Source organism: Bos taurus, chromosome X (assembly GCF_002263795.3).
Source record: "Bos taurus isolate L1 Dominette 01449 registration number 42190680 breed Hereford chromosome X, ARS-UCD2.0, whole genome shotgun sequence".
In the NCBI taxonomy this organism is placed as follows: domain Eukaryota; kingdom Metazoa; phylum Chordata; class Mammalia; order Artiodactyla; family Bovidae; genus Bos; species Bos taurus.
Window position 1 is genome coordinate 17,749,040 of NC_037357.1, and position 26,737 is coordinate 17,775,776.

The 26,737-nt window shown below is 40.6% G+C and overlaps 3 protein-coding genes across 3 annotated transcripts in view; 2 read left to right on the top strand and 1 right to left on the bottom strand.

Annotated features, from left to right (window-relative positions):
• GPC3 (glypican 3) overlaps nt 1-26,737 on the bottom strand; it is a 463,174-nt gene that overhangs the window by 383,036 nt on the left and 53,401 nt on the right. The gene's annotated exons all lie outside the window — the stretch shown is intronic.
• Nucleotides 20,551-22,196, top strand: LOC783993 (ferritin light chain). Its single transcript, XM_015461440.3, has 2 exons — nt 20,551-21,010; nt 21,641-22,196. The coding sequence occupies exons 1-2, from the start codon at nt 20,726-20,728 to the stop codon at nt 21,884-21,886; spliced, it is 531 nt and encodes a 176-aa protein (XP_015316926.1). The 5' UTR covers nt 20,551-20,725; the 3' UTR covers nt 21,887-22,196.
• Nucleotides 20,948-21,366, top strand: LOC132344337 (thymosin beta-4-like). The gene has a single exon (XM_059883813.1). The coding sequence runs from the start codon at nt 21,085-21,087 to the stop codon at nt 21,214-21,216; it is 132 nt and encodes a 43-aa protein (XP_059739796.1). The 5' UTR covers nt 20,948-21,084; the 3' UTR covers nt 21,217-21,366.

The following is a 26,737-nucleotide window of genomic DNA, read 5'->3' on the forward strand; positions in this document are numbered from 1 at the left end:
AGTTTTGCCAACATATTTTGGACATCCTGGGGGAAAACATTCATAAAATTGTGCTGTTTCTGCCATAAATCACTCCAATAGAATTCTTTGTGAATTATCCTCTGTCTATATGGAGATCAAAGACTCACCGCCTCTTCCCCCACTAAAACAACCTACAGTTCCAATGGAGTCATCTGCAGGCAAATGATCGAGCTATTATTAACACTTGCCAGACCGACAAGACACTAAAGTTAACTGCAGATGAGGGGAAAAGAGTTTTAAAGTACATACCATTCTTTCCAGTAATCCAGATCCCCATTTAAGTATACTCATCCCTGGGATCACAGCTTCAGATTATCAAGTGGAAAATCTGTCAGTATCAACCAACCTAGGACGTCTTACAAGAAAATTCATATCAAATCCATTCTTAAATACTTTCTATTTATTTTGGGGCTCTATAGACATGTCAATTCAATGCTGAATGAAATTTTTCATTTAACAGAGATTGGAGGTTAAAAAAAAAAAAAACCAAAGTGACGTGACCAATTCTGAAAAATAGTTTGCTTCCCACTGAGACAGAAAACAAGGGGATACAAGAAAATAAGAAGAAAGTATTTTTTAAATAAGAGGAGGGAAAAGAATAGAACACAAGCAAGGAACAGAAATAAGTTATCAAATTCATCTGCAAGTGGGCCTTAGGAAGCATCACTATGAAGAAAGCTAGTGGAGGTGATGGAATTCCAGTTCAGCTATTTCAAATCCTGAAAGATGATGCTGTGAAAGTGCTGCACTCAATATGCCAGCAAATTTGGAAAACTCAGCAGCGGCCACAGGACTGGAAAAGGTCAGTTTTCATTCACATCCCAAAGAAAGGCAATGCCAAAGGATGCTCAAACTACCGCACAATTGCACTCATCCCAAAGTAATGCTCAAAATTCTCCAAGCCAGGCTTCAGCAGTACATGAACCATGAACTTCCAGATGTTCAAGCTGGTTTTAGGAAAGGCAGAGGAACCAGAGATGAAATTGCCAATGTCTGCTGGATCGTAGAAAAAGCAAGAGAGTTCCAGAAAAAATATCTATTTCTGCTTTATTGACTATGCCAAAGCCTTTGACTGTGTGGATCACAATTAACTGTGGGAAATTCTGAAAGAGATGGGAATACCAGACCACCTGACCTGCCTCTTGAGAAACCTGTATATAGGTCAGGAAGCAACAGTTAGAACTGGACAAGAAACAACAGACTGGTTCCAAATAGGAAAAGGAGTACGTCAAGGCTGTATATTGTCACCCCGCTTATTTAACTTATATGCAGAGTACATCCTGAGAAATGCTGGTCTGGAAGAAGCACAAGCTGGAATCAAGATTGCCAGGAGAAATATCAATAACCTCAGATATGCTGATGACACCACCCTTATGGCAGAAAGTGAAGAGGAACTAAAGAGCCTCTTGATGAAATTGAAAGAGGAGAGTGAAAAAGTTGGCTTAAAGCTCAACATTCAAAAAACGAAGATCATGGCATCTGGTCCCATCACTTCATGGCAGATAGATGGGGAAACAGTGGCTGACTTTATTTTTGGGGGCTCCAAAATCACTGCAGATGGTGACTGCAGCCACGAAATTAAAAGATGCTTACTCCTTGTAAGGAAAGTTATGACCAACCTAGACAGCATATTCAAAAGCTGAGACATTACTTTGTCAACAAAGGTCCGTCTAGTCAAGGCTATGGTTTTTCCAGTAGTCATGTATGGATGTAAGAATTGGACTATAAAAAAAGCTGAGCACCGAAGAATTGATGCTTTTGAACTGTGGTGTTGGAGAAGACTCTTGAGAGTCCCTTGGACTGTAAGGATATCCAAACAGTCCATCCTAAAGGAGATCAGTCCTGGGTGTTCATTGGAAGGACTGATGTTGAAGCTGAAACTCCAATACTTTGGCCAACTGATGAGAAGAGTTGACTCATTTGAAAAGACCCTGATGCTGGGAAAGATTGAGGGAAGGAAAAGGCGATGACAGAGGATGAGATGGTTGGATGGCATCACTGACTCAATGGACATGAGTTTGGGTAAACTCCACGAGTTGGTGATAGATAGGGAGGCCTGGCGTGCTGCAGTTCATGGGGTCGCAAAGAGTCAGACACGACTGAGCGACTGAACTTATCTGAACTGAATGTGTGTGTGCTAAGTCGCTTCAGTCATGTCCGATTCTTTGCGACCCTATGGACCATAGCTCGCCAGGCTCCTCTGTCCACGGGATTCTCCAGGCAAGAATACTGGGGTGGGTTGCCATGCCCTCCTCCAGGGGATCTTCCCGACCCAGGGGTCAAACCCATGTCTCCCAAGTCTCCTGCATTGGCAGGTGGGTTCTTTCCCATACAGCCACCTGGGAAGCCATCTGCTTAATAGTGTTTCATTATCGTTAATATGCAATATACAAGAAAACAGAGAATAAAATTAAGTCCACAGAAATATATACACATGCTATGTAGAACTCTAAGACAGAAAAAAACAGGATTATAAAATGTGAACATGTATAAAAACTCTATTTTCTCTTCAAATCTAGACTGTCTTCAAATATTCTGAACATCCTCAATGAAACTGGATCTGTTATTTACCTCTGATAGAATCCTGATCCCTGCTACCCACAACCACTCACTAACATTACAGACCAAATTTAGAACCATTTCGTTTTCTGAGGGCTGCATGGTCCTTTTTTTAAAGTAGAAATGATGGGGAAAATGATAATGCAAGAGACTCAGGGACCAAGACTCTCATTAGAGGAAGAGGCAGGGCCAGGCTGCATTAATATGTAGCCCACAATGAAGTTTGCATCAAACATGCCTGTGAACATGTCTTCTTTGTAGAAGGTAAACCGTGTGTTAAATTAAACAATGGATATTGGAAAACCTACTAGTAATTTTGATAGAAGAAAATTGGACTGAATTGAATGTCTAGAGTCATGGGTTAGTGCAAATTACTTGTAATGGATGCATTTTTACAGTATACAGAAGTCTGACAGCTTGAACTTTCATACATCTGAGCAATATATAAATATCCATTAGAACACATTTTGATTTAACGAGATAATACCTGATATCCAGATTCTTCCAGTACACATCAAGCGATTCAATCTTATCCATTTGCAATCAATCTCTCATTCTTCCCTCCTCACATCCAGGAGCCAGTCATTCAAGACTTTATTAAGTGCCTGTTACCACAAGGCACTTTTTCATGTCCATTTACAAAAGGTACCTGGCTCTTTAGAATCTGAGATGCTGATTATTTCCTTTGTAAGAATTGTATCATCTTTTATTTGTAAAGTTCATTAACACACCCTTGATCCAAGTGTGCCTAGTATATATTTACATTTACGTGCTTTGAATGAAAGTGAATTAAAATTAATTTTAATTAAATTTAGAATTAAAATCAATTTAGCCTTGAAGTTGTTTGGATTTGCTTTTTCCTCACAGTTTCTGAATGTCCTTGATATAACTGGTGACATGCAGGAGGACTGAAGGCCTGGACTCTATGGATCTATTCCTAGATATTATAGGACTCATAAATTCTCTTTGAAATAAAAATGCTTTTTAAAAAAGAAATTTAGAAAATGCAAAAAAGAAGACAAATGCAAAAGTAATTTCAGTCTGATAATCTCACACTGAACAACAGCCACTTTTGATGTTTTAGTATAAGACTTTCCAGGATTTTTCTCCATATAAGTTTAGGTTTATTTATTTTCATGCACTTGTATCATATTATATGCACAGCTTTATATCCTGTGGAGACTATAAACTTTAATGGCTTTATAACCTTATATCAAAGGGACAGATCACATTTTATATAACCATTCACTTCTCTATTATTAAATACTTTGTTATTTCCAATATTTTTGTTATCAGAAAACACCTCTGTTCATAGGGCTTTTTTTCCTGTATTCAGGATGGTTTTCATAGGATAAAGTCCCAGAAGTAGAATTATTGGATCAAACTATGAATATTTTCAGGCCCTTGATAATACAAATTGCCAAACTGCTGTTCCAAAAGGGTTGCACCAGAAATGCATGAGTGTGTCCGTTTAACTAAAGCCTCACTGGCAGTGCGTGTTATTTTTTATCCACTCTTTCCCTTGTTGTTGTTCAGCCACTCAGTCTTGTCTGACTCTTTTCAACCAATGCCATGGAAAGACCACCATGGATTCTTTCCCTAATCTCCAAGTGAAAAAATGGTATCTCATTGTTTTCATTTGTATCTCCTCGATACTAGTGCCTGAACTTTAACTTAGTTTTGAAAATGCTCCTTTTGGAGAGAATGCATTTTTAGGATTTCTGTTAAAACAGACATGCAAATCTAGTATTAGATCCTAGCAGAAGGCAAAAGAAAATGACTAAAGGAGAATCATTCAAAACCTTTTAGGAACTTTGACATTTCTTCTCTGTTCTTTAATGACTATAGATGCCAGGCATTATAGTTCTTCATCCGTTTTCCCCCAGCTGTACATAAAGTGTCATACTTGGAAATTTCCCTCCATCATTCTGTAAGCATTGCTGGGGACAGACCTTGTTATCAAACAAAGTGCTCGACCAACTGATGTCACAGTGAACAAAGACTGAATCCTGGTCTGACAAAACCCTAGTCTAGTGCAGAAGGCAAGAGGGTTGTCCAGAGGAATGTGGACGTACACAGCCATGAAACCTAACCAAGACTTGAAGGGTCTAAGCTGAGGCTTAAAGCAAAAGCTGACACTCCACCCCTACCCCTCAGGTCTTTCTTTCAACCATTTCTCATGTGATAGGATTTTCAGACCCATCCTGGTCACTGTCTTCTGGATATACTCAACTTTGTCAATGTTCGTAAAATGTGGTGACTATACTTGAACATAATACTCCAGATGTGGTCTGATCAGCACACATGCTTCTAATACAGCCTAAAATTGTTTGGCTTTAAAAAAAAATAAGCTACACCACATTGTTGGCTCATATTAAACTTGTGATCAGCTAAATCCCCAAGAACTTTTTACATAAACTGCTGCCAAGTCACATCTCTCATATCCTGTACATATGCAATTTTTTAAACCTAAATTCAAGACTTTACATCTATCACTGTTAAATTTCATCTTGTAGGTTTTGACCTAGAGTTCCTACAAGCTGAGGTCATTTTAAATCTGGATTCTGTCATCCTATATATTAAACTATGCCACCCAGCTTTACGTTATCTGCAAAGTGAAAAGCCAGTCTTTGTGATCAATTGTGATCAAGACTTTGCTCCATTAAGGTGGGGGCCATGATATGGACACCTTTGTACCCCTCACAGTACTAAGTAGGCTGCCTTTTACACAGTAGGGGCTCAGTATTTGTTGCGTGAACGAATGCCCAGGCAGAGCCAAAACAGTCCTGTGGCCCTTCACTAAAACATCTTCCTCCAGGTTGACGCTGAATCTGTTGCTCAACTAGCTGTGAATTTGCCTAATTACTGGTTATGCAGTCAAATTTCACAATCTTATGCACAAGATATTACAGAAAACTTTCGAATGGTTTGCTAAAATCCAGACATCCTGTATTTATGTTTGACATTCTGGCACAGTTGTTAGAATGCAGACAGCACGATGCAGCCGTGAAAAAAACAGACTACTAGAGGCTGTTTATCATTTACCTCCCTGACACTTTATCCTCAATCCTTACCCAGATTACAGGGGAACTTCCATTTTCTACTTTCTCCTATATGAATACTCTTGAATATTCAGTCCTTTTATGCCTTTAGGTTCTTTACATTAGAGAGGCAATTTTTAAAAAATAATTTTACATTAAAAACTGCACTGACAAAGTGAAAAACTCATACATTTTTTATTAAAAATACTAGATGTATATTTAGGTTTATTAGCTTTTGAAAGAGGATAAACCTCAAAAGAGCCTACACAGTCCTATGCCTTCAAAAGCACCTATCAAAGCTTACAATTTTTAAAAGAGCAGAAACATATAGTATTTTACATGGAATGTTAATGAGAGAACCGATAGACGCTGACTTAAGGCACCAGGGAAGCCTGAGTCTGAGACTACAGGACTATACTGTCACCCAAATATCCTTCCCCACTCCATTCCTGTCCCTTGAAAGTTTGGAATCAGAGATTCTAAGAAATAGGCTGTTAAAGAAATAAAAGAATTCTCAGAGAATGAGCAGATAATGTGCCCAGCATGATTAATGGCCTTTCAAAGATGAGCAAGTGTGGGAAACACATGACTCCTGGCAATGTGTGCTTTGCCTGCCAGATGGTGCCTGACCCTCCACCCCATCCTTCATCCCTTTTTGGAGCTTTACCCCATCCATGACACCCATTCCATCTTTGACCTCCTCTCCTACCTCATCCCTGATCTCCACCCTCCAGGCTAAGGGATGAGGTGAAGCTGAGGGATGGGGTGAGGATGCCTGTTTTGCACATTACTTGGTAATTTTTAAAAAGTAGCTGGACATTTTACTAGCTTGTTTTGTAGGCTTTTGCAGAAGTCCCCCCTCCCCGCCCATGTTAAAATGGTCTTGTCAAAAAGTTCCCAGCATCAAAAGAACTGATCAAAGCAAAGTGTGTCCAAATGCCATATAACTACCTAAATGATGGAATGAAAGGAGTACCTGAGCATTAGAAGATTTGAGTATATATTTACGATTTCTACCAATCATTTGGCAAACCTTGGGAAATTCTATTCCTAATCTGAGCCTGTCTTCCTTGTAACTGGAAAGTTTGGGCTAAATGATCTTCATAGTTCTTTCTCAAGCGATGATTCTCAGATGCCTGGTACTGTTACTACTGTTTCATTTGTAATTATCTTGCCTTTAAGCATCTCTGGGTCAAGGACCACATCTCATACTTCTACAGAAGGCATCACACAATCTGGGCCCATAGTCGGCACTTAACCATTTTTCAATTGAACTGATTTCCCTCTTGTGAGCTAAACTGGCTATAATTAGGCTTCTATTCAATAATTTTTCTCTGAAGAGCATATGACACCACAGGTAACCTTGGTTGCTGGTCAGACTGTAACCATCAGGCCAAACTCTTTGTTTACAGAACATAAAAATTTATAAGGATGACTGAGAAAATATTGAGCCCCCCAAAAGTAAATCTGATGCAAGGTCCTCCATGGTAGACCCTGGCCAGACGGACTGATGCTTCCAAGTGACCCCAACTTCATCACCTCTCCACTGCCCTTGGCCTAAATAGTATATGTTAAGTCAAAGATGAAAAGCACCCTACAGTCCAAGAAGGAAAAAGGTAGCCTGGTAAGATATCACTGATATTTTACATTCTAGGATAAAGCTTTTCTTACAATCTAAGTATTTCAGTGATTTTTTTCAAAGTAAATTTTACTGCTATCAAACTTTAATTTATGCTAACAACCACAGGGAATGTCATAATAATTCAGAACATTTTAATCTTTTTACTAAAATAACAAATTCATTCCAAGTGTTCATTGAACCCCAAGTACATGCTAGACACCACTAGTCACTAGTTTGTTCAACTAGATATAGGTTACAATCCTGGAAAACGCCATCAGTTTTTTATCTTCTTTTCATGACAATGATTAAACACCCAGCTTCTCAGATTTTTTAAAAGGTATGCTCCAAGTTCCTTATTAAGAAGACCATTCACCAAAGGCTAATCTGAGTATGTTTCTCTTTTGATACATGTTACTACCATCCTGGTCAAGTCTGATTAAAGAGTCATGCCACCATAATTCCAGACTCCCATTCCTTACTAAGAGAAGAAACGGAAGTACTGAACAGATAACCAAAATTTCTCAATGGGTCTACGCTTTCCTTTAGCCTGACTTCATAAGAATGAAATATAAGTGAACTTTTAACCTTCTGTACTGCTTCCATAAAAAAATGATAGCAGCTATGGCAGATTTCTGTTTTTAAATGAAATGGTCACAGAGATAGGAGCTATACTAGTAAAAACAGCCCAAGTAAAGAATGGCACATAGAGAATCTACAGTAAGGTCTTGTCACCTGGTGATCCTGTTAGTGGACTTCAGAAAGATGTGGAGTTTCGCACTTCTCTGACTCTTAAGTAGTATCAGGTTTAAAATGTTGTAGCATTAGGCAAATACACCACATGCAGAGGAAAGCTAGTCCTCACCAATGGGCATTTGGGTCTTCCCTGGTAATCTGTGTGTTTTCAAACTCATGGTCTCAACACATCGGTATGTGCAGATCAGCTGTGAATATGTTTTGCATCAGCTGTTACTAATACTGAACTACCAACATTTGTAAGTAATTTTCTTTTTAAAAAATAGTACATTGAAAGCTATTCCTATACTACAGAAATACCATCACTAAATCATTCACATTCCAGTAGGCTTTCCAGTCCGAGAGAGAAGAAAGGGGCGGGATTACCGCTGGTACACTGGGAAGTGCGCAGAAGCCAGGCTAGCCCCACCTATGGGAGGGACCTACTTGGGAGGTGTATCTTGAGGACTGAAGAAAACACAGCTGGGGCTGAGAATTAAGTTTAACTCTAGGCAGCCCAGAACATGCAGTATTGGAAAGTTATGAGACTTAGCTCTCCTAATAGTTGGGATCTGCTCATCTGTAGGATAGCCTAAACTTTAATTTTCAAGATATGAAGCTGTAATAATTTGGACTTGGGGGATTTTGAGGGTGTTGTTTTATTGGAGAGGGAGGGCAATATTCCAAAGCAAATACCTGTCTGATTTTCAACTCTCTCAGCCTGCAAGGGATAGAACAGAAAGTGGGAGAGTGGCACTGCCTTAAAGTCAGGAGTTTGGAGCCAGAGAAGGAATTCTCTTTTGGACCTGCTGGGTTTCAGTTGATGGTAGGAGACTGAATGGAAAAATACAAACACATGTAACTTATTTGAGCTGGTTTCCTCTTATGTAAAATGGACTTAAGACTATCTGCCTTGAAGAATGTTATGAGAATTAGAGATAACGTAAATAAGTACAGAGCACAATGCCTGACTCTAAAAGACAACTTTTAGTTGAAGTGAAAGACAAAGGAGAAAAGGAAGGATATACCCATCTGAATGCAGAGTTCCAAAGAATAGCAAGCAGAGATAAGAAATCCTTCCTCAGTGATCAGTGCAAAGAAATAGGGGAAAACAATAGAACTGGAAAAACTAGAGATCTCTTTAAGAAAATCAGGAAAACCAAGGGAATATTTCATGCAAAGATGGGCACAATGAAGGACAGAAATGGTATGGACCTAACAGAAGCAGAAGACATTAAGAAGAAGTGACAAGAATACACAGAAGAACTATACAAAAAAGATCTTCATGACCCAAATAACCACGATGGTGTGATCACTCACCTAGAGCCAGACATCTTGGAGTACAAAGTCAAGTGACAAAGCTAGTAGAGGTGATGGAACTCCAGCTGAGCTATTTCAAATCCTAAAAGATGATGCTGTGAAAGTGCTGCACTCAATATGCCAGCAAATGTGGATAACTCAGCAGGGGCCACAGGACAGGAAAAGATCAGTTTTCATTCTAATCCCAAAGAAGGGCAATGCCAAAGAATGCTCAAACTACTGCACAATTGCACTCATTTCACATGGTAGCAAAGTAATGCTCAAAACTCTTCAAGCTAGGCTTCAACAGTATGTGAACCAAGAAATTCCAAATGTTCAAGCTGGATTTAGAAAAGGCAGAGGAACCAGAGATCAAATTGCCAACATCCACTGGATCATAGAAAAAGCAAGGGAATTCCAGAAAAACATCTACTTCTGCTTCATTGAGTACACAAAAGTGACTGTGTGGATTGTGACTGTGTGGATCACAACAAACCGTGCAAAATTCTTAAAGAGATGGGAATACCAGACCACCTGACCTGCCTCCTGAGAAACCTTTATGCAGGTCAAGAAGCAACAGTCAGAATGGGATATGAAACAATGGACTGGTTCCAAATAGGGAACGGAATACGCCAAGGCTGTATATTGTCACCCTGCTTATTTAACTTATATGCAGAGTACATCATGCAAAATGCTGGACTGGAGGAAGTACAAGCTGGAATCGAGATTTCCGGGAGAAATATCAGTAATCTCAGATATGCAGATAACACCACCCTTATGGCAGGAAGCGAAGAGGCACTGAAGAGCCTCTTGATGAAGGTGAGAGAGGAGAGTGAAAAGCTGACTTAAAACTCAACTTTCAAAAAATGAAGATCATGGCATCCAGACCCATCATTTCATGGCAAACAGATGGGGAAACAATGGAAACAATTACAGACTTTATTTTCTTGTGCTCCAAAATCACTGCAGATGGTGACTGCAGCCATGAAATTAAAAGACGCTTGCTCCTTGGAAGAAAAGCTATGACAAAAAGCTAGACAGTGTATTAAAAAGCAGAGACATTACTTTGCCAACAAAGGTCCGTCTAGTCAAAGCTATGGTTTTTGTGGTAGTCATGTATGGATATGAGTGTTGGACCATAAAGAAGACTGAGTGCCAAAGAATTGATGCTTTTGAAGTGTGGTGTTGGAGAAGACTCTTCAGAGTCCCTTAGACTGCAAGGAGATCAAACCAGTCAATTCTAAAGAGAATCAACCCTGAATATTCATTGGAAGGACTGATGCTGAAGCTCCAATACTTTGGCCACCTGATGTGAAGAACTGACACATTGGAAAAGACCCTGATGATGGGAAAGATTGAAGGCAGGAGGAGACGGGGACGACAGAGGGTGAGATGGTTGGATGGCATCACTGACTCAATGGACATGAGTTTGAGCAAGCTCCGGGAAATGGTGAAGGACAGGGAAGCCTGAAGTGCTGCAGTCCATGGCGTCGCAAAGAGTCAACCTCGACTGAGCAACTGAACAACAACAACAAAAGAAAGCTTTATTATTAGTCCCTAAGATCTCTAGGACTGGGGCATCGGTAAGAAGTGAGAACTGGAGAATTAATGATATTGAGATAGCAGTTGAAGCCATGAAAATGAGTAAAGAGTAGAGGGGGAAGGGAGCACTAAAGACATCCCCTTTCGAGAATAGTCACATTTGAATGGAAGAGGAAGATTTGTCATCAAAAAGGAGAGAAGGAATGCTCAGAGGGGTGGGAGGGAAACAGATACATGTACTGCCACAAGCCAAGGAAAGGAAAACATTCAAGGGGGAGAAAGAAAAATAAGCCCCAGTGAATTCAGTAAAAAGTCCGTCATTGGTAACCTGCAGGGGAGCAATTTTACTAAAGAGGCAGCAGCAGAAGCCAGATTACAAGGTGTTTCAGAACGAGTGGTAAAGAAATGGAGCCAGCAGATATAAAGCACTCACTTGAGAAGAGAAAGTCAATAATATTGCAGTCTGACAGCTGGACTTGGTCCAGACACGCAAGAACAGACTTTAGCTGTAAAGACTTAAATGTGGGATTTTAATATGGAATTTCTGATGGCTGCAGGTATAGAGGGGCCTCCCAAGGGAAAAACACATTCCTACTAAAACTAAATATGGCTTTCATAAGCTCAACAAAGAGAGGCCAACCTTGGTTGTTTCTTAAATCTCCATGGCTTCAAGATAATGCCACTCAATTCTAGGAACTGAGAGAGGAGAAAAACAGAATGAAAAATTTAAGAATGTACAAAGATTTGTGAAGAGCCTTCTCTCTTAGGTGGCCTCCCTGCAGGGCTTTTGTTCTCCAAATTCCCAGACGCTCCAAGACTCTTAAGGAGCATAACCCAATCAAGCCTCCTCAGGTTAAAGGGAAAAGAAAAGGCTTGCCTATTAACTCCAAACCAATCACTTCCTGCTTCCCTTGTGTTACACAAAGTCCCTATTTTCATTGAGTAAATAAATAAGTCCCCAAAAAGCAGAGTAGTTTTCGGGAAAAGCTGGTAGGGTCCACAAAGCTGATTAGGACTTATTTATTTGAAAGTTTCAAATAAAAGGTATTTCAACTGGTCAGGAATGTTTGAGGACTATTGAGATGTGACAGGATTCCCTAGGTAAACATGTCCTACCTCAGGCTTCTTGGAGTCTCTAATCCCTATAACAAGCAAGGTCCTAAATAAGAGAAATAATACTACTAGCTACCATTATTGAGCAAGCATGCACCATGTGCCCTTTACATGCATTGCCTCATTTAATCCTCACAATAGCTCTGTGACGTTAGATATTATTAACCCCAGGGATGCAGAGTCCTTAGGCTAACCCCTGTTGCCAAAGGACCTCCCAGGATTCACCAGCATAAATCCCCTATCGTCTGGCCATGGACTTGTATTTTCTTGTCCCAGTACTGCTTTGACTGCTTGGTTTTCAACAGTTAAGAAAAAATCAAAAATATATCTTCTCCCTTTTCTATCTGATGTCATATGGGTTTTGGAAATAAACAGACCCCAACTTGGGCTTCCCTGGGCTCAGTGGTAAAGAATCTACCTGTCAATGCAGGAGACATGGGTTTGATCCCTGGGTTGGAAAGATCCCCTAGAGAAGGAAATGACAACCCTCTCCAGTATTCTTGCCTGGGAAATCCCATGGACAGAGAAGCCTGGCAAGTTACAGTCCATGGGGTCACGAAAGAGTCAGACATGACTTAGCGACTAAACAACAAGACCCCAAGTTCATATCCTGGCTCTGTCCCCAAGCAATCTGTGTGGTCTTAGCCAAACAGACAATCATAGTAACTTCAGTGTTGTTGTGAAGACTGAGATACTAGTACAGTGCCTAGCACATAGTGAATACTAAAAAAATTTATATTTTTTAAATTCAGAAACATATGGAGAAAAAAATGAACTATCATGCCCACTGAAGGAAAGTTACATGGCTCAAAATAGCCTGGAGTTAAAACTCCCCTCCAGGTCCTCCCCACCATTCTATGCAAAACAAAGAACTCTCTCACCCGAAGAAAAAAATGGACATTAAAGTTGATTACGCCCAGCTCCCAGCTGGTCCAGCCCCTGGTCTATCTCCAAAATTCCTTACCCCAGCCGTTTAAGAGATAACTACTCCAAACAACCTTGGAGAAGAACAGGCCCCCTTAAGACAGTAACTTTCCACATACATGCCTATATATACTTACTCTTTTCTTGGATAAGCGCAGCAGCTCGCTAATCTGACTGCTGCCCCTTCTTGCCTCATTAAAGGTGATCTGTTCCTGTAAAGTGCCAGTCTTGTTCTTTTTCTGAACCTCGCCTTCTCTAACTCCCTTACTTTACACCCACCATCCAAAAATAGGCCCTGAGATATTTCAGTATATATGTATATATGTTTTTTCCACCAAACTGGAATTTTATATATCCCATTCTTTATAAGTGTTAACATATATCATAAAATATTCTTTGGAAATATCAGTGTTAACAGCTTCATAATATTCCAGTGAATAGATTCACCATAACTAGTTTAACAGACACAACACTGATTCAACAGAAACAATTGACTTTTCACCATAGGCCTCTGTAGCTCAACCCAGAGGATTCTTCCAATGAGAATTTCAGGGAGGAGTTTCTGTTTCCCTTAAATTACACCTCATGTTCAGCCCCCAAGCTTCCAGCCATCTTTGTCAGGGGTTACTGGCTTTAGTGTTACCTGCATATGTCTAAGCAAAAGCTCTGAAAGTTAGACTTTGGGGCCATGTCCAAGGCAACCACTAGCTCGAAAAAGATGCAACATGATGTACATTTAACCATAGCTAACTAATAATAAAATACATATTCTGAACATTTTAACAAACCACATTACCATGTATTTTGTGACATCAGAGGAACATTATCAAACCAGAGGACTGGTTCACATTAATATATCCAAGATAAATTGCTTAAATATTTTATGGGATACCCAGACAGTAGAGTACTGCATAGCCATTAAAATCATGTTGACATCTATGTAATAACACAAGAACATGTTCTGAAAATAGTTACATTTTTTAAAAAGCAGGGTATAAAACGGTATGTATGTTTGTTTTTGTTTAGTCGCTAAGTTATGTCCGACTCTCTGTGACCCCACGGACTGCAGCACACCAGGCAGGCTCCTCTGCCTTCCACTATCTCCTGGAGTTTGCTGAAATTCATGTCCACTGAGTCTGTGATGTTTTCTAACCATCCCTTGTAATGTATACATATAATTTAAAGATCTAAAAAAGAAAAGTCTACTAGCCAAACTGTTAATAGGTCTTAGTATCACAAGTAAATTGTTTGCTTCACTATCTTACCTATATTGCTGCATTTTCTAACGTTAACAGGTATCATACCAATAAATTATTCTTTTAAAAAAGCCAAAATTGTACATTCATTCATATTCTAAACCCCTATTATGGTGTGTGCTACCATTCCCTATGTATTCTGGCTTGTCAAGACTTAATTATATCAACAATAATAAATAACCATGATGGAGCCCATAGAATACTGGAATTAGAACTGGAAACTAAACTCAACCTGTTCCTAACATTATGCCCCTGGCAAACTGCTTAATCTCCTGGAACCACAGCCCTCATCTCTAAAGTATGGAATATCCTGTCTACCTCACAGGGTTGTTGTGAGTTGAAATGAGACAGTGCAGGTGGAAGTGTCTCTTCCTATACCTGGTAAACGGAAAGTCAGTTAAACCTAGTTCCAATACCTTTCTCAGCAAGATACAAAGTGCAAAGTGACTCTCATTATAATTATTCAATTTCTACTCTGTGTTTCTCTTCTCACTCAATGTGTCCTTCTGTGTTCAGACTGGAATGTAAAAAAGTATACGCAAACAGGAGAGATGCCAATGAGAGTGGAAATACCTGAGACAATGGGAGTAGACAAATAGCTGAGTACCACACAGTCCTTGTATCATGAGATGCTTGATCACAAGCAGAATCAAAATTAATGCAGTTTGTCGCCCCTACCTACCCTGTAACCCTGACTTAAACCAAAAAAGAAGAGAATCTCAGGTTTAAATCTCATATTTAAATGATCCAGTGTTACTGCAGCTGTAATTGCCAGAGGCACACATCTGATTTGAGCTTTGGGAACGGGGAGATGTATTAACAAGTGTGGTTAATAGTCATAAGGGAAGGTTAAAGGAAACTCTTGTTGACTTCGTAACAAAAGAAAAGGGCTATATGTACAGTCAATGTTAATTATGCTCTTGTTAGCCATATGATCTTATGAGAACAGTTCTGTCTGCTTCTGTGCTAATGAGCACCTAAAACTAAGGATCTGTCATGTGCACTTTATTACTGCCACTGGTTTTTTCCAAAAGCGGTGACATGTTTGTCCTACAGAGAAAAAAGGAAGGCATTTCCAAATGAGAGTTATAATAATAATAAGCCTCCAACTCTTCCTCTTTCTTTTTTCCACCTCTCTCTCAAATAAGCTGGTGTATCATTCTGTAACTTACAATTTCCAAAAAATAAACTGAGAAATGTGATGGTATTAAATATGAATAACCATCTGTGCCATCTCTTTGAGAAGAGCAGGAACTCCAAATACAGGAACACAAAAAAGCCCGCCCTCTGGCATATAGATACTTAAGCAAAAGGGTTCTTTCAATCCATACACTCGAACATTTTAAAGAGGTAGATGAAAAATGAGCTCTTCAGTAAAAATTCTCACTTTTTAATGTCTGCAATTTTATCTAACATTCAGAATTGCATCCTGGGTTAGAATTGTATACTCGGTACATCTTCTTTAAAAACCATATAAATCAAAAACTACTAGAAGTCTCAAAACATCAGATAATATGATTGATTTTATTCTTTTATGACATCACCTGAACAGGAGAGGAATGAATGGGCTTCAGAAGCCTCTTATTTTTCCAGCAGCTTTCTTACAGAATAATATACTTTCATAATGAAATGTAAGATTATAAATTGCCAAATTGATTTTGCATCAGTGGTAAGAAGTCATAAGTGACTAAGTGTCCTAAGGTGACCTAGTATGTTATAGAAAATGTGAAACCATAGTATACTGACAGTTTAATTGGTTTAGCAAGAGTTCATATCACTTGGCTGAAATGCATCATTGGCCTTTTTATCGTTACATCTTATTGCGGCTTTAAAAATAAAGTAGATGACAATCTTGTGAAATGTTTCCTTTACTGAATCAGGTTCCTGTCCTTGACTTTATTGCTTTGCTTAGCTTTCCAAAGCAATGTTTACAAACTTCCTCTGCCTTTTAATATATTTTGAATAGTGAAATTTATCTCCCCAACTTGATCCTTTCGAGCCTGGAGATGGGAAAACACTAGTGTACGGTCAGTGCGAGGTGCACGAAAACAGACAGCATCAAGGAGTTAAAGACCAGAGGGGATGGCACCTTGACATTTATTGCTGTCTAGTGCAAACCAGAATATATAATTTGACTCTTTTACAGCATTAGGAGGGCAATTTAAATGCGTTAGGACTTGAACTATCAAAAGATGCTGTCTCCTGTCTCCAGATGTAATTACAAGACAAGACTATTAAAACAGTCTTATAAATACAAGAGGAGCTAAGGCTGTGAAGGGTGACAGAAGCGGAAAGAACTACTTCCCCAGCAATGGCAGCTGGTTTTCTGAGAGCAGTCCCTACAGCAGAATAGGAGGCTGGCTTGCAGGCTAGGGTGCACTCCTCCTGAATGACTGGTGTCAAAGGAAGGCCCTGAGCTCAACTGCGACCCAACACAGCAAGATAGGAGAAGTGACACTGCCACCACCAAGAACATTCTACGCCTTCTGCCTCCATTCTACTTCTGCAGGTTAAACAGGCAGAATGTAGTCATTAGTCCTGCTTATTGAGAAGCTGCTTACTATATGTGAGGAGCGTAGAGTGCTAGGCAATGGTGCATTTAGCAAACCCAGGCCATGTCAAATTGGTATTCTCCAAATCCCAGGTATGTAGTGACTCCCTAAGGGACAACTTTTTGTTTTCCCCACCCCTTCCATTCAGTGGTATTAAAGTGTGTGTGTGCATGTAAATATCAACAAGAATCAAAAGGTTTGTCTGTGAATTTCACAATATTCCCGGAAACAAGGTTAAAAAGAAAGAGAATCTCCAGTTACTTGTCAATACGATATTGTCTTTTAAAAGATCATGTCCCAGTTAGCTACCATGTTAAGGAATTACATACAAAAATGGTAAAAGGATGAGTGGGGCAGGGGCCAAGTCTGGTCATTCTTAAACCATAGGTTGACACTCGGATTCTAAGCAGGGAGCCAAGTTAAAGCAAGTGCATGCAGAAAAGATGCTTGTTCTTAATAGTAAGACTCAATGTTGATTAGGAGGTAGTGAGACGGGCACTTGCACACTGCTCCTGGGTGTATAGATTGATAAAACTTCTGGAAAGTGATACGGTATTAAGTATCTAGATCTTCCTAAAAGTTTATATTCTTTGGTGCAGTTTCCTTATGTCTCTAGCCCAAGGAAACATCAGAAATCAGCACAAAGTTATATGTACACAAATGTTCACGGCAGCACGAAATTGGAAACACCCTAAACGTACATCAGTAAGGGGGTGCTTACATACATTATGCATATGAACAATCACACTTACCATGAACTTCTAATGGCATGTGAAAGTGCATGTATATATTGTTAAGGAAAAGGGCAGAGTTCAAAACTCTATGTAGTAGAAGCAAGTATCCGAGTGCCCCCATCCCAATCCCATGTAATTTCAAAAACATCTTCAAACAAAGTGCGTGGGGGGGAAAAAAAAAAAAGCAGAGATGGGGATGAAACTAGAGAATGTTGTGCTTACTGAAATGTCAGACAATGAAAGACAAATACTATATGATATCACTTATATGTAGTACCTAAAATATAGTACAAATGAATGTATATACAAAAGAGAAACAGATGCACAGATCTAGATAACAAACTACTTACTGGTTACCACTGGGGAGATGGAGGGGATGGGGCAAATTAGGGCTATGAGATACAAACTACTACATATAAAATAGATAAGCAACAAGCAAATATCATATAGCACAGGGAATTATAGCCATTATCTTGTAATAACAGTTAACAGAGTATAATTTGTAAAAATACTGAATCATTATGCTGTACACCTGAAATTTATATACCATTGTAATTCAATTACATTTCAATTTTTTTTGAAAAGCAGAGCTTATCACCATTGAAAGTAAGAGAGTTTAACCACTTGATTTATTTTGCAATAATTTTAGATTTACAGTAGAGTTACAAAGCTAGTTTCACTTGGTTTCCCCTAATAGTAACATCTTAAATAACCATGGGCCATTTGTCAAAATTAAAATGTTGACATTGGTACAATGCTATTGACCACACACAGCCTTTATTCAGATTTCCCCAGGTTTTCCACTAATGTCTTTTATCTGTTCCAAGCTCTAATTCAAGATACCACATTGCATTTACTTGGTCACTCAATTTTAACAAGAGAATTCAAATTTGTGCCTCACCCAAGACTCATAAATTGCCTATTCATTTAATTAAGTTTTCTTTTCGCTTAAGCCATTTCTATTGAAGAGCCATGAAGGTATAAAAAAGATCATTTTAAAATAAGTCAAAATAATCTGTTTTCCTGATTTGCACATGAATTTATTTCAGAATTCTTCCCAGAGAACTTTGTGTTTCCCCCCTCCCGTGGTCCCTGGGTCCCTGTTAACTGGTTTCACATTCCCCTAATGATCAGGCCCCAGGTGGCTGGACACTAGGGCAGCACCATCTCAGACACAGAACAAGTACTAAACTGACTGCAGTAGAACTTTAAGGTTGGGAGCTACCATCAATAACTCAATCTTGCCAGAAATAACCTCTGGATAAAAATGATTCACTTACCAAACATTTCTTTAGTATCTATACATAAAATCCTTTTTAGCATCATGTGTGCTGTTTCAGAGTGGTGCAGAGAGGCTGAGTAACTCCACAAAAAGTCTATTAGTTAATAGATGGCAGAACAGTGATTCTAACCCCAGTTCCTCTGTTACTCTAAATCCATGCTCTTGATTGTTATTGTTCCTCCTTGAGAAACTCTCAATAAATGATGGAGCCGAATTATTCCAGTTCTAGTTCTTAAACCCTGACTATTCCAACCTTGAATAGAACTCTGACCCAGCAGTGGTTCAGATTTGATATTTGTGGCCATGTGCCTTCCTTCCCCTTTTACTAAACCTTGGCCTTAGCTGCTCAGATGTGCTGTATCTATACCAACCAAGTTGACCCCTCTGTAGTGTGTCTCAGTCATGTTCTGTTAAAGCTTTCTGGATCTGCCTGGTTGGGGACCGTCCTGCCTGTCCCCAACGATGAGGGGCCTCTGGTGTCCTTTGCTCTGTCAGCCACTCTGCCCCCTCTGGAACACAGGCCTAGCTGTACCTTTAGGCCCTGCACTCTGCCAGTTGGCTTGGCAACCTTGGAGACAGGAAAAGGGAAGTCTAGCTGAAGCAGCCTGGATTTCCCGGGAGAGTTGACACTTGGCAGCAAGTAGCTCAAAGGAAATGACTTCCTAATCTTCCTGAAGATTCTTCTTCTGGCTGAAGAAGAAGGACAAGAAAGCCTAGTCCTGCTCCTTTTCTTCACACTGAGAATCACTCAAAGGATGCTATTCACAAAACAGCGCTAGGGAAGACCTAGGGCAATCTCAGCCTAGTGTGTTCCAGCTTACAAAGGAGCTTCCCCACTCTGGGAATGAAGGACAGAGAAGAAAGCAAGTCCTTGAGCCTTAGGGAAAGGGATATATCAGTGACTTAGCTCCGTGGATACTTTCTAAACTCCTCCAGTCACTACCAAGTGACCTCAGGAACTACCAGCTGTGCACAGGTGGCAGAAGCCTTTGATGACTGGTTTCCTCTTCCCTAGAGTCATTTAGCAGCAGGAGGGGTTGTGGGGCGGAGAGAGCAGCTGTTTATTCTCATGACACTTCCCCCTGCCAAAGACAGCTCTTTGATTGATCCCCCGGCAGAAGATCTAGCTTGTACTCGGGACAGAAACAGTTTGGGGATAGATGGGTTATGCAATTTCCTCTAGGTCAAACAGGGAATCCTCAGGAGAAACCAGTGACTTTTCCTAGTGCCGTCTGTTGATGAGAGTGAAGGGGGGTGACTACAAACGTATCACCACCATTACCCTCTTCCCACCTTTTCCTCTGACCTTTTTAGAAACCATCAATGTAAGCTTACATGAGTTTATTCACTTGGTCCACACTAGAACTGTATGAGATAGAGACTTCTACCACACATGTTAAAGATGGGGAAACTGAAGCACTAAGGAAACAACTCCCAAGATCACAAAGAGGCAGAACTAGGATTTGAACTCAGTCTTAGAACTAAGAGAGTCATTAGGATTAAAAACAGACTTTAGCAAAGCAGCCTTACACACCCTGTCACAGCACCCCTTGCCAACACACACACACACACACACACACACACACCCCTACTCCCACCATGCCAGTGACTGTCTTTTCCAGCAAAGAGCAATGTAATCTCCTTTTAGGAAACAAAATCTGACCAATTTAGTTAGGGAGAGAAGACAGGCTGAGAATAGACAAGCAAGTGAAAGTAAAAATCAAACTTGCTGAAAACAGGAAGTAGAGAAAGCAGGCTGGAAGCTGTGATCAGAGATGGAACACAGTAGATGTCAGGCACTGATTCCTTGTTTGTGAGATGTTTTAAAACAAGAATGTAAAAGAAAATAGTCGGAAGTGCGCTCGGCGGCCCGTGGATCTGTCTCTTGCTTCAACAGTGCTTGGATGGAACAGACCCAGGGACGCCCCTTGCTCCAGCCTCTGACCACCCTCCAACCTTTTTTCCAGTCGCAACCTCCGGAGTCAGCCACTCAGCTGTCTGTGATCACGGACCAGCCAACATTTTTTAACTCCTTATTACCAACCAATCATGAGCTCCCAGATTCATCAGAATTATTCTACCGAGGTAGAGGCTGCCGTCAACCGCCTGGTTAACATGCAACTGCGGGCCTCCTACACCTACCTCTCTCTGGGCTTCTATTTCAACCGCGACGATGTGGCCCTGGAGGGTGTTGGTCACTTTTTTCACGAACTGGCCAAGGAGAAGCGTGAGGGCGCGGAGCGTCTCTTGAAACTGCAAAACCAACATGGCGGCCGCGCCCTCTTCCTGGACGTGCAGAAGCCATCTCAAGATGAGTTGGGTAAAACCCAGGACGCGGGCACTCGGCGGCGGCCACAGCGCAGACCCGACTTCACTCGCTCGCAGTTCGCTTCGCACCCTCTGCAACCATGTCTGACAAACCCGATATGGCTGAGATTAAGAAGTTCGATAAGTCGAAATTGAAGAAAATGGAAACGCAAGAGAAAAATCCACTGCCTTCGAAAGAAATGATTGAAGAGAAGCAAGTAGGCGAGTCATAATGAAGCGTGCACCGCCAGTATGCACTGTACATTCCACAAGCATTGCCTTCTTATTTTACTTCTTTTAGCTGTTTAACTTTGTAAGATGCAAAGAGGTTGGATCGAGTTTAAATGACTGTGCTACCCCTTTTCACATCAAAGAATGGAGAACTACTGACAACGTAGGCCGCGCCTGCCTCTCCCATCTGCCTGTGTGGCTGGCAGGGAAGTTAAAGAACTTGCATGTTGGTGAAGGAGGAAGCTGGGTGGGATGACAGTGAAATCTAGAGTAAAAAGCTGGTCCAAGGTGTTCTGCGGACTGTAAAATGCAGTTTAATTGGAGTGCCATTTTTTTTATTGTTCAAATGATTTAAATTATTGGAATGCACAATTTTTTTAATACGCAAATAAAAAGTTTTAAAACCTGAAAAAAAAAAAAAAACAGGACTCTATGGAAGCCGCCCTTCTCATAGAGAAGAACCTGAATCAAGCCCTGTTGGATCTGCATGGCCTGGCTTGTGCCCGCGGAGACCCCCACATCTGTGACTTCCTGGAGAAGCACTTCCTAGATGAGGAAGTGAAACTCATCAAGAAGATGGGTGACCACCTGACCAACCTCCGCAGGCTGGCTGGTCCCCAGGCTGGGTTGGACGAGTATCTCTTCGAAAGGCTCACCCTCAAGCACGACTAGGAGCTTCTGGAGACCGGTGGCCATTGAAGAACCCACCTGACATCAGGACTGCCTGAAGCCCCCCTCTGCAGCCATTAGGCAGCTTTTTAACACCCTGGAGCCCTCTCTCAAGCCTTGGACCAAATGGAAACAATAAAGCTTTTTGCAGAAAAAAAAAAAAAAAAAGAAAGAGAAAATAGTCTAAGTCACATCCTCTCTTATAACCTCATCCTAAAATACAGGGTAGGGCTTCTGTGATCATTGGGTAGACAAAAGAAAGGAATTATTGCCTTTTCCTTCTAGCCTTCCCTGAATTCCAGCATCAGTCAAGGCTGGGAATCCAAGCTAGAAATGGAGAAAACTAGAAGAATTCCTAAGAGGAGGGCTGTACACTGCAACCAGCAGGTCAAGGGACTAGGCGACCACACTGAAGAGCCTGGGAACAACTGGAACATAACAGCTGGTTGGGCCAAGGCTTCTCAGCCCTAGCCTCAGCACTGACACAAACCCACTGTTTCTTTGCATTGCAAAAGCATATCACCCTCAAGCTGGATCTTCCAAAGATGATAACATTGGTTCCCATTTAATTATGAAAAAGGAACAATCAAACTAAGCAGATGACTCTGGGCTTTCCTCTACTGCCACAGGTAGAATTTCAATGCTGACTGACACTGACAAATGCCAGGTTTTGGAGGGAAATGGCAGAATCCCAAGATGCTCTCCTTGGGTATTCACTGTCCTTGTAAATTACCCAGGAACATTGTTTTTAAAAGAGAGCAATCACCTTGAAGTGCTGATGATTCTAAATTTGGGGATCACAGATATTGGTGGTTTTTACATGACATTTACATATGAAGACATTCTTAATGAAAAATATATTCTATACTGTTTAGCATAACACTGGCTGAAAAATATTCCACTATGTGTGCTGTTATAGGGCTGCAATTGAAATTCCAGTCGCTTTTGGAAAATGCTCAACATTTTTGAAGCTATTTCCTACCAATGAGTTTATCACACAATATATAGAACCCAACTGGCCACTTTAAATGACTCTAGGAGGCAATTGTATATCAAACTCCTCCATAATGGATTTTTTTTTTAATTGTTAAAGAAACTCATCAATCCTCAGTAATCATTTTAAAGTAAAACTGATTCACTCATAACTAAGCTACTGCTGCCCTGGCTCCCACAACAGAAGCCATGACCATGAATAACTCCAAATCACCCCCAATTCTGGAAGTGCTAATTACCTCCAGGGATGCTACACGGGCAGCTGAAAAGCCGGATGACCACAAGCAATTAGCCAATCAATTTCGCTTCAAATTGCCCCCAACACAATTGGCAGAAAGCCATACATGGAGTTTAAATGGCAGTCACCTATTTGAGAGGAAACAAAAGGTTTTAGCCTCCCACACTACATTAATAACCGCCATGATGCCCAAAATTACCACCATCCTAATCACATGTTGGGATTTAGGCCCTGCTCAGAAAGCAAACAGATTACTCATTGTTGAATACATTTTAGTCCATTAGCACCCATTAGCATACTAAATAGGTGTCACCTAGGAAAACTGAGGGCAGTGTTCTGATGGGATGGGAAGGAGAGTCAGCCCAGCATAGGAAAAGGTGACAAAGAAAGGAGTATTTGGGAAACACTGGTGAGGGGGAACCAGAAAACAAAGCCCCTCTGGTTCCCATATTCCTTAAAGGGGAAAAGTAGGTGGCAGTCACAGATAATAATCTCATCAGTCTAACATCAGTCTCAAGCAGGATTTCAGAACACAGCATCAAGCAGATTTGTGAGCAAAGAAATAAGTTATCACAAGAAGCTGGCATAGTTTTATAAGAACAAGTCATGCCAGTAACCTCATTTCCTTTTATGATGGGAGTACTGGACTGAAAACTAAGGGAAAACAGTGGATATACTGCTTCTGGATTTCAAGAGGGTTGAGAACAAAGTGAACCATCACGTCCAAGACAGACTATTAGAGATTGGAAAGAATACTGCTAGCTGGTTCCTTCGCTGCTTTAATGGCTGTATCCAAAGGTGCCAGTTAATAGACTAATGTCAATCCAAAAGGAAATTTCTGATGGGGAACCTACGTGATCTGCTCTGCTCAGCATTTTTATCAATGGCTAGTATGATGGCATAATGGTACACTGATCAAATTTACAAACTGCATGAAGCTGGAAGGCACAGTTAACTCATTTTGAAATCCTAGTGATCTCAACAGGCTACAGTTTTAGCTGAAATTTGACAAGATATTATTATCATATAAGACCAACACCCCAAACATGGGATGAAGGCTGGTGACATCAATTTGGAGAATTTTGCTTGACTTTAAGATCAACACTTCTTGACTCAATAGTGTCTTAGGCTGGCTGCCTCAATAAAAGAATCATATGTAGACTATAGGAGGTGAAGGCTACTCTGTGCTCAGTACTGGGCAATTCTGAGGGGACTAATCACCAAATAGAAGCTTATCCACATGAGAGTGACCAGTATGGCAAAAGAGTTTAGGGGACTAATCACCAAATAGAAGCTTATCCACATGAGAGTGACCAGTATGGCAAAAGAGTTACTAGGAGATTGACTTTGGCCCAAACTAACATAAAAACTAGCAATTAAAGCTGAACAAAAATCAAATGGGCTGCTTCTTAAAGGGTAGGATTCCTTCATCAGAGGAGGTTTTCACTCCAAAACCAAATGATCACTGGCTCAGAATACATTGTACAGAGGAGTCACATGAAGGCAGGAAGGCTGCATTTGATGGACCTCTAATGCTCCCTGTCAACTCTGAGATACTGTGACATTATGGAACCACCTTCCTTAATTTATAGAACTGAAAAAGGACACAGAACTAAAACCAAAACTCTTGGTAGTGAATTAACACAGGAAAAAATATTCTGAACCCAGAAGAGAGACTACAAAAATAGCAGACAACCCCCATGCTTTCTTGCTCCAAACTCCTTAGCGGTAGGGGTCTTGTTTGCATGGATAGCTTGGAGGTTTAAACTAACTTCACTTGGGTGGCTGAGATGTTTGTAATGAGGATGAGGGTAAAGAGAGTCAAATGGTGATGTGTAAACAACTTATTTCCCTGCCTTCTGTGAAAACAGTTTGATGTTTTTCTATAGACAGAGTGATTTATATGAAAAGGGACCAAAAAAAAAAAAAAAAACAAAAAAAAAAACAACTAACCCACTTTAAGAATATTGTTTGTGAAATGCTACTGAAAGTCCATCTAAGTCAAAGCATCTCTTCTATGAGCCCTTAATTAAGACATAAAAAATAATGGAGAGCATATCCATAAGCAGACAAGACCACGTTTTTGAGGAGTACAGCTGCATAATCCCATGTGTGTGTCTGAAAATGCACTGCAGCACATGGCATACAGTAGATGCTCCTGAATGGTTGCTGACTGGCTAACAAAAACAGAGAAAGAAAGTTTTTGAGGCATTTAACCAAAAACTGCCCTCAAAATTCCAGCCTATAGTATGACAGCAGGATTTAGAAGACCATCTTCTACTTGAGACAACTTAACAGGGCTCGGCCGTGTTAAGCTGTCCTTGCTGTTCCTTGACTTCTGGGTCACTGAAAAAAGGACAGACTCCTAGACAGATTGCTCAGGGTCAGATCTCTGGAGCAGTTAGGTGCTTCCCCAGTGACATGGAAAATGCTGGCTCTCTCTGCACGTTGGGAGGTAACACCGAATGTAAAACTGGCCCGTTGCCTCTGGAAATGTTTCCTTGGACCCAAAGTCCTCCTTCTAGGGATAGCCTAGACAGCTTCTGCTCCAGGTATAAGTTTTCAAGTGCATGAAAAGATATGACTAAACATATTCCCTTCGACACTGTGTGTCAGAGTAAAAAAGCAAATAACAAACCCAGGTGCCAACAGGAGAGGAGATGGATAGGAACATTACACAATCATTTTTAAAAAGGACAAAACCTTTCAGTACTTATTTTGAAAGACTTTGTAAGATATATGAAGTGAAAAATTATATTGTAAAACAGCACATATGGCACGGTCACATTTACATAGGGAAAAAATTGAGAGTGACTAGTGAGTGTGTGTATCGGAGAAGACAATGGCACCCCACTCCAGTACTCTTGCCTGGGAAATCCCATGGGCGGAGGAGCCTGGTGGGCTGCAGTCCATGGGGTCGCTAGGAGTCGGGCATGACTGAACAACTCCACTTTCACTTTTCACTGTCATGCATTGGAGAAGGAAATGGCAACCCACTCCAGTGTTCTTGCCTGGAGAATCCCAGGGACAGAGGAGCCTAGTGGGCTGCCGTCTATGGGGTCGCACAGAGTCAGACACGACTGAAGTGACTTAGTAGCAGCAGCAGCAGTGAGTGTGTATGTACATACACAAAGGCACAGGAAATGGTTGAGGAAGGACACACACATCAAACTACCGTATTTCCAGTCAGCATAGCCAGTCAGACAGAGGGAGATGGACAAAGGGGGACTTGGAACTTTTCTATTTTCACTTTTTACTCTCTAGATATTTCTGTATTGCTTTTTTTTTTGCATTAGGCACATCTAAATACTACACACACTTTTCCATCTCAGAAAATTACATGCATAATTTGAAAAAATATCAAAAACTAAGGACTCAAGCTCTCACCAAGCCTCCACGGACTTCACAGAGGGCCATGCTGAAGGACCCACTTAGCTTCCCTGCTCCACTCAAGTCATTCCCACTCTCTCTTGGGGGTGAGGGGTTTCAGGGGAGAAAAGTTCTCAGGGTGGTACATAGCGCCAAGTGGGGGACAATTTATGAATAAGTGACTTTCTTAGAAAGTCAAAACCCAGGGAGAATCAACAATCCTGTCTCATTAGAACCCTTTCTCAAAGCCTTCT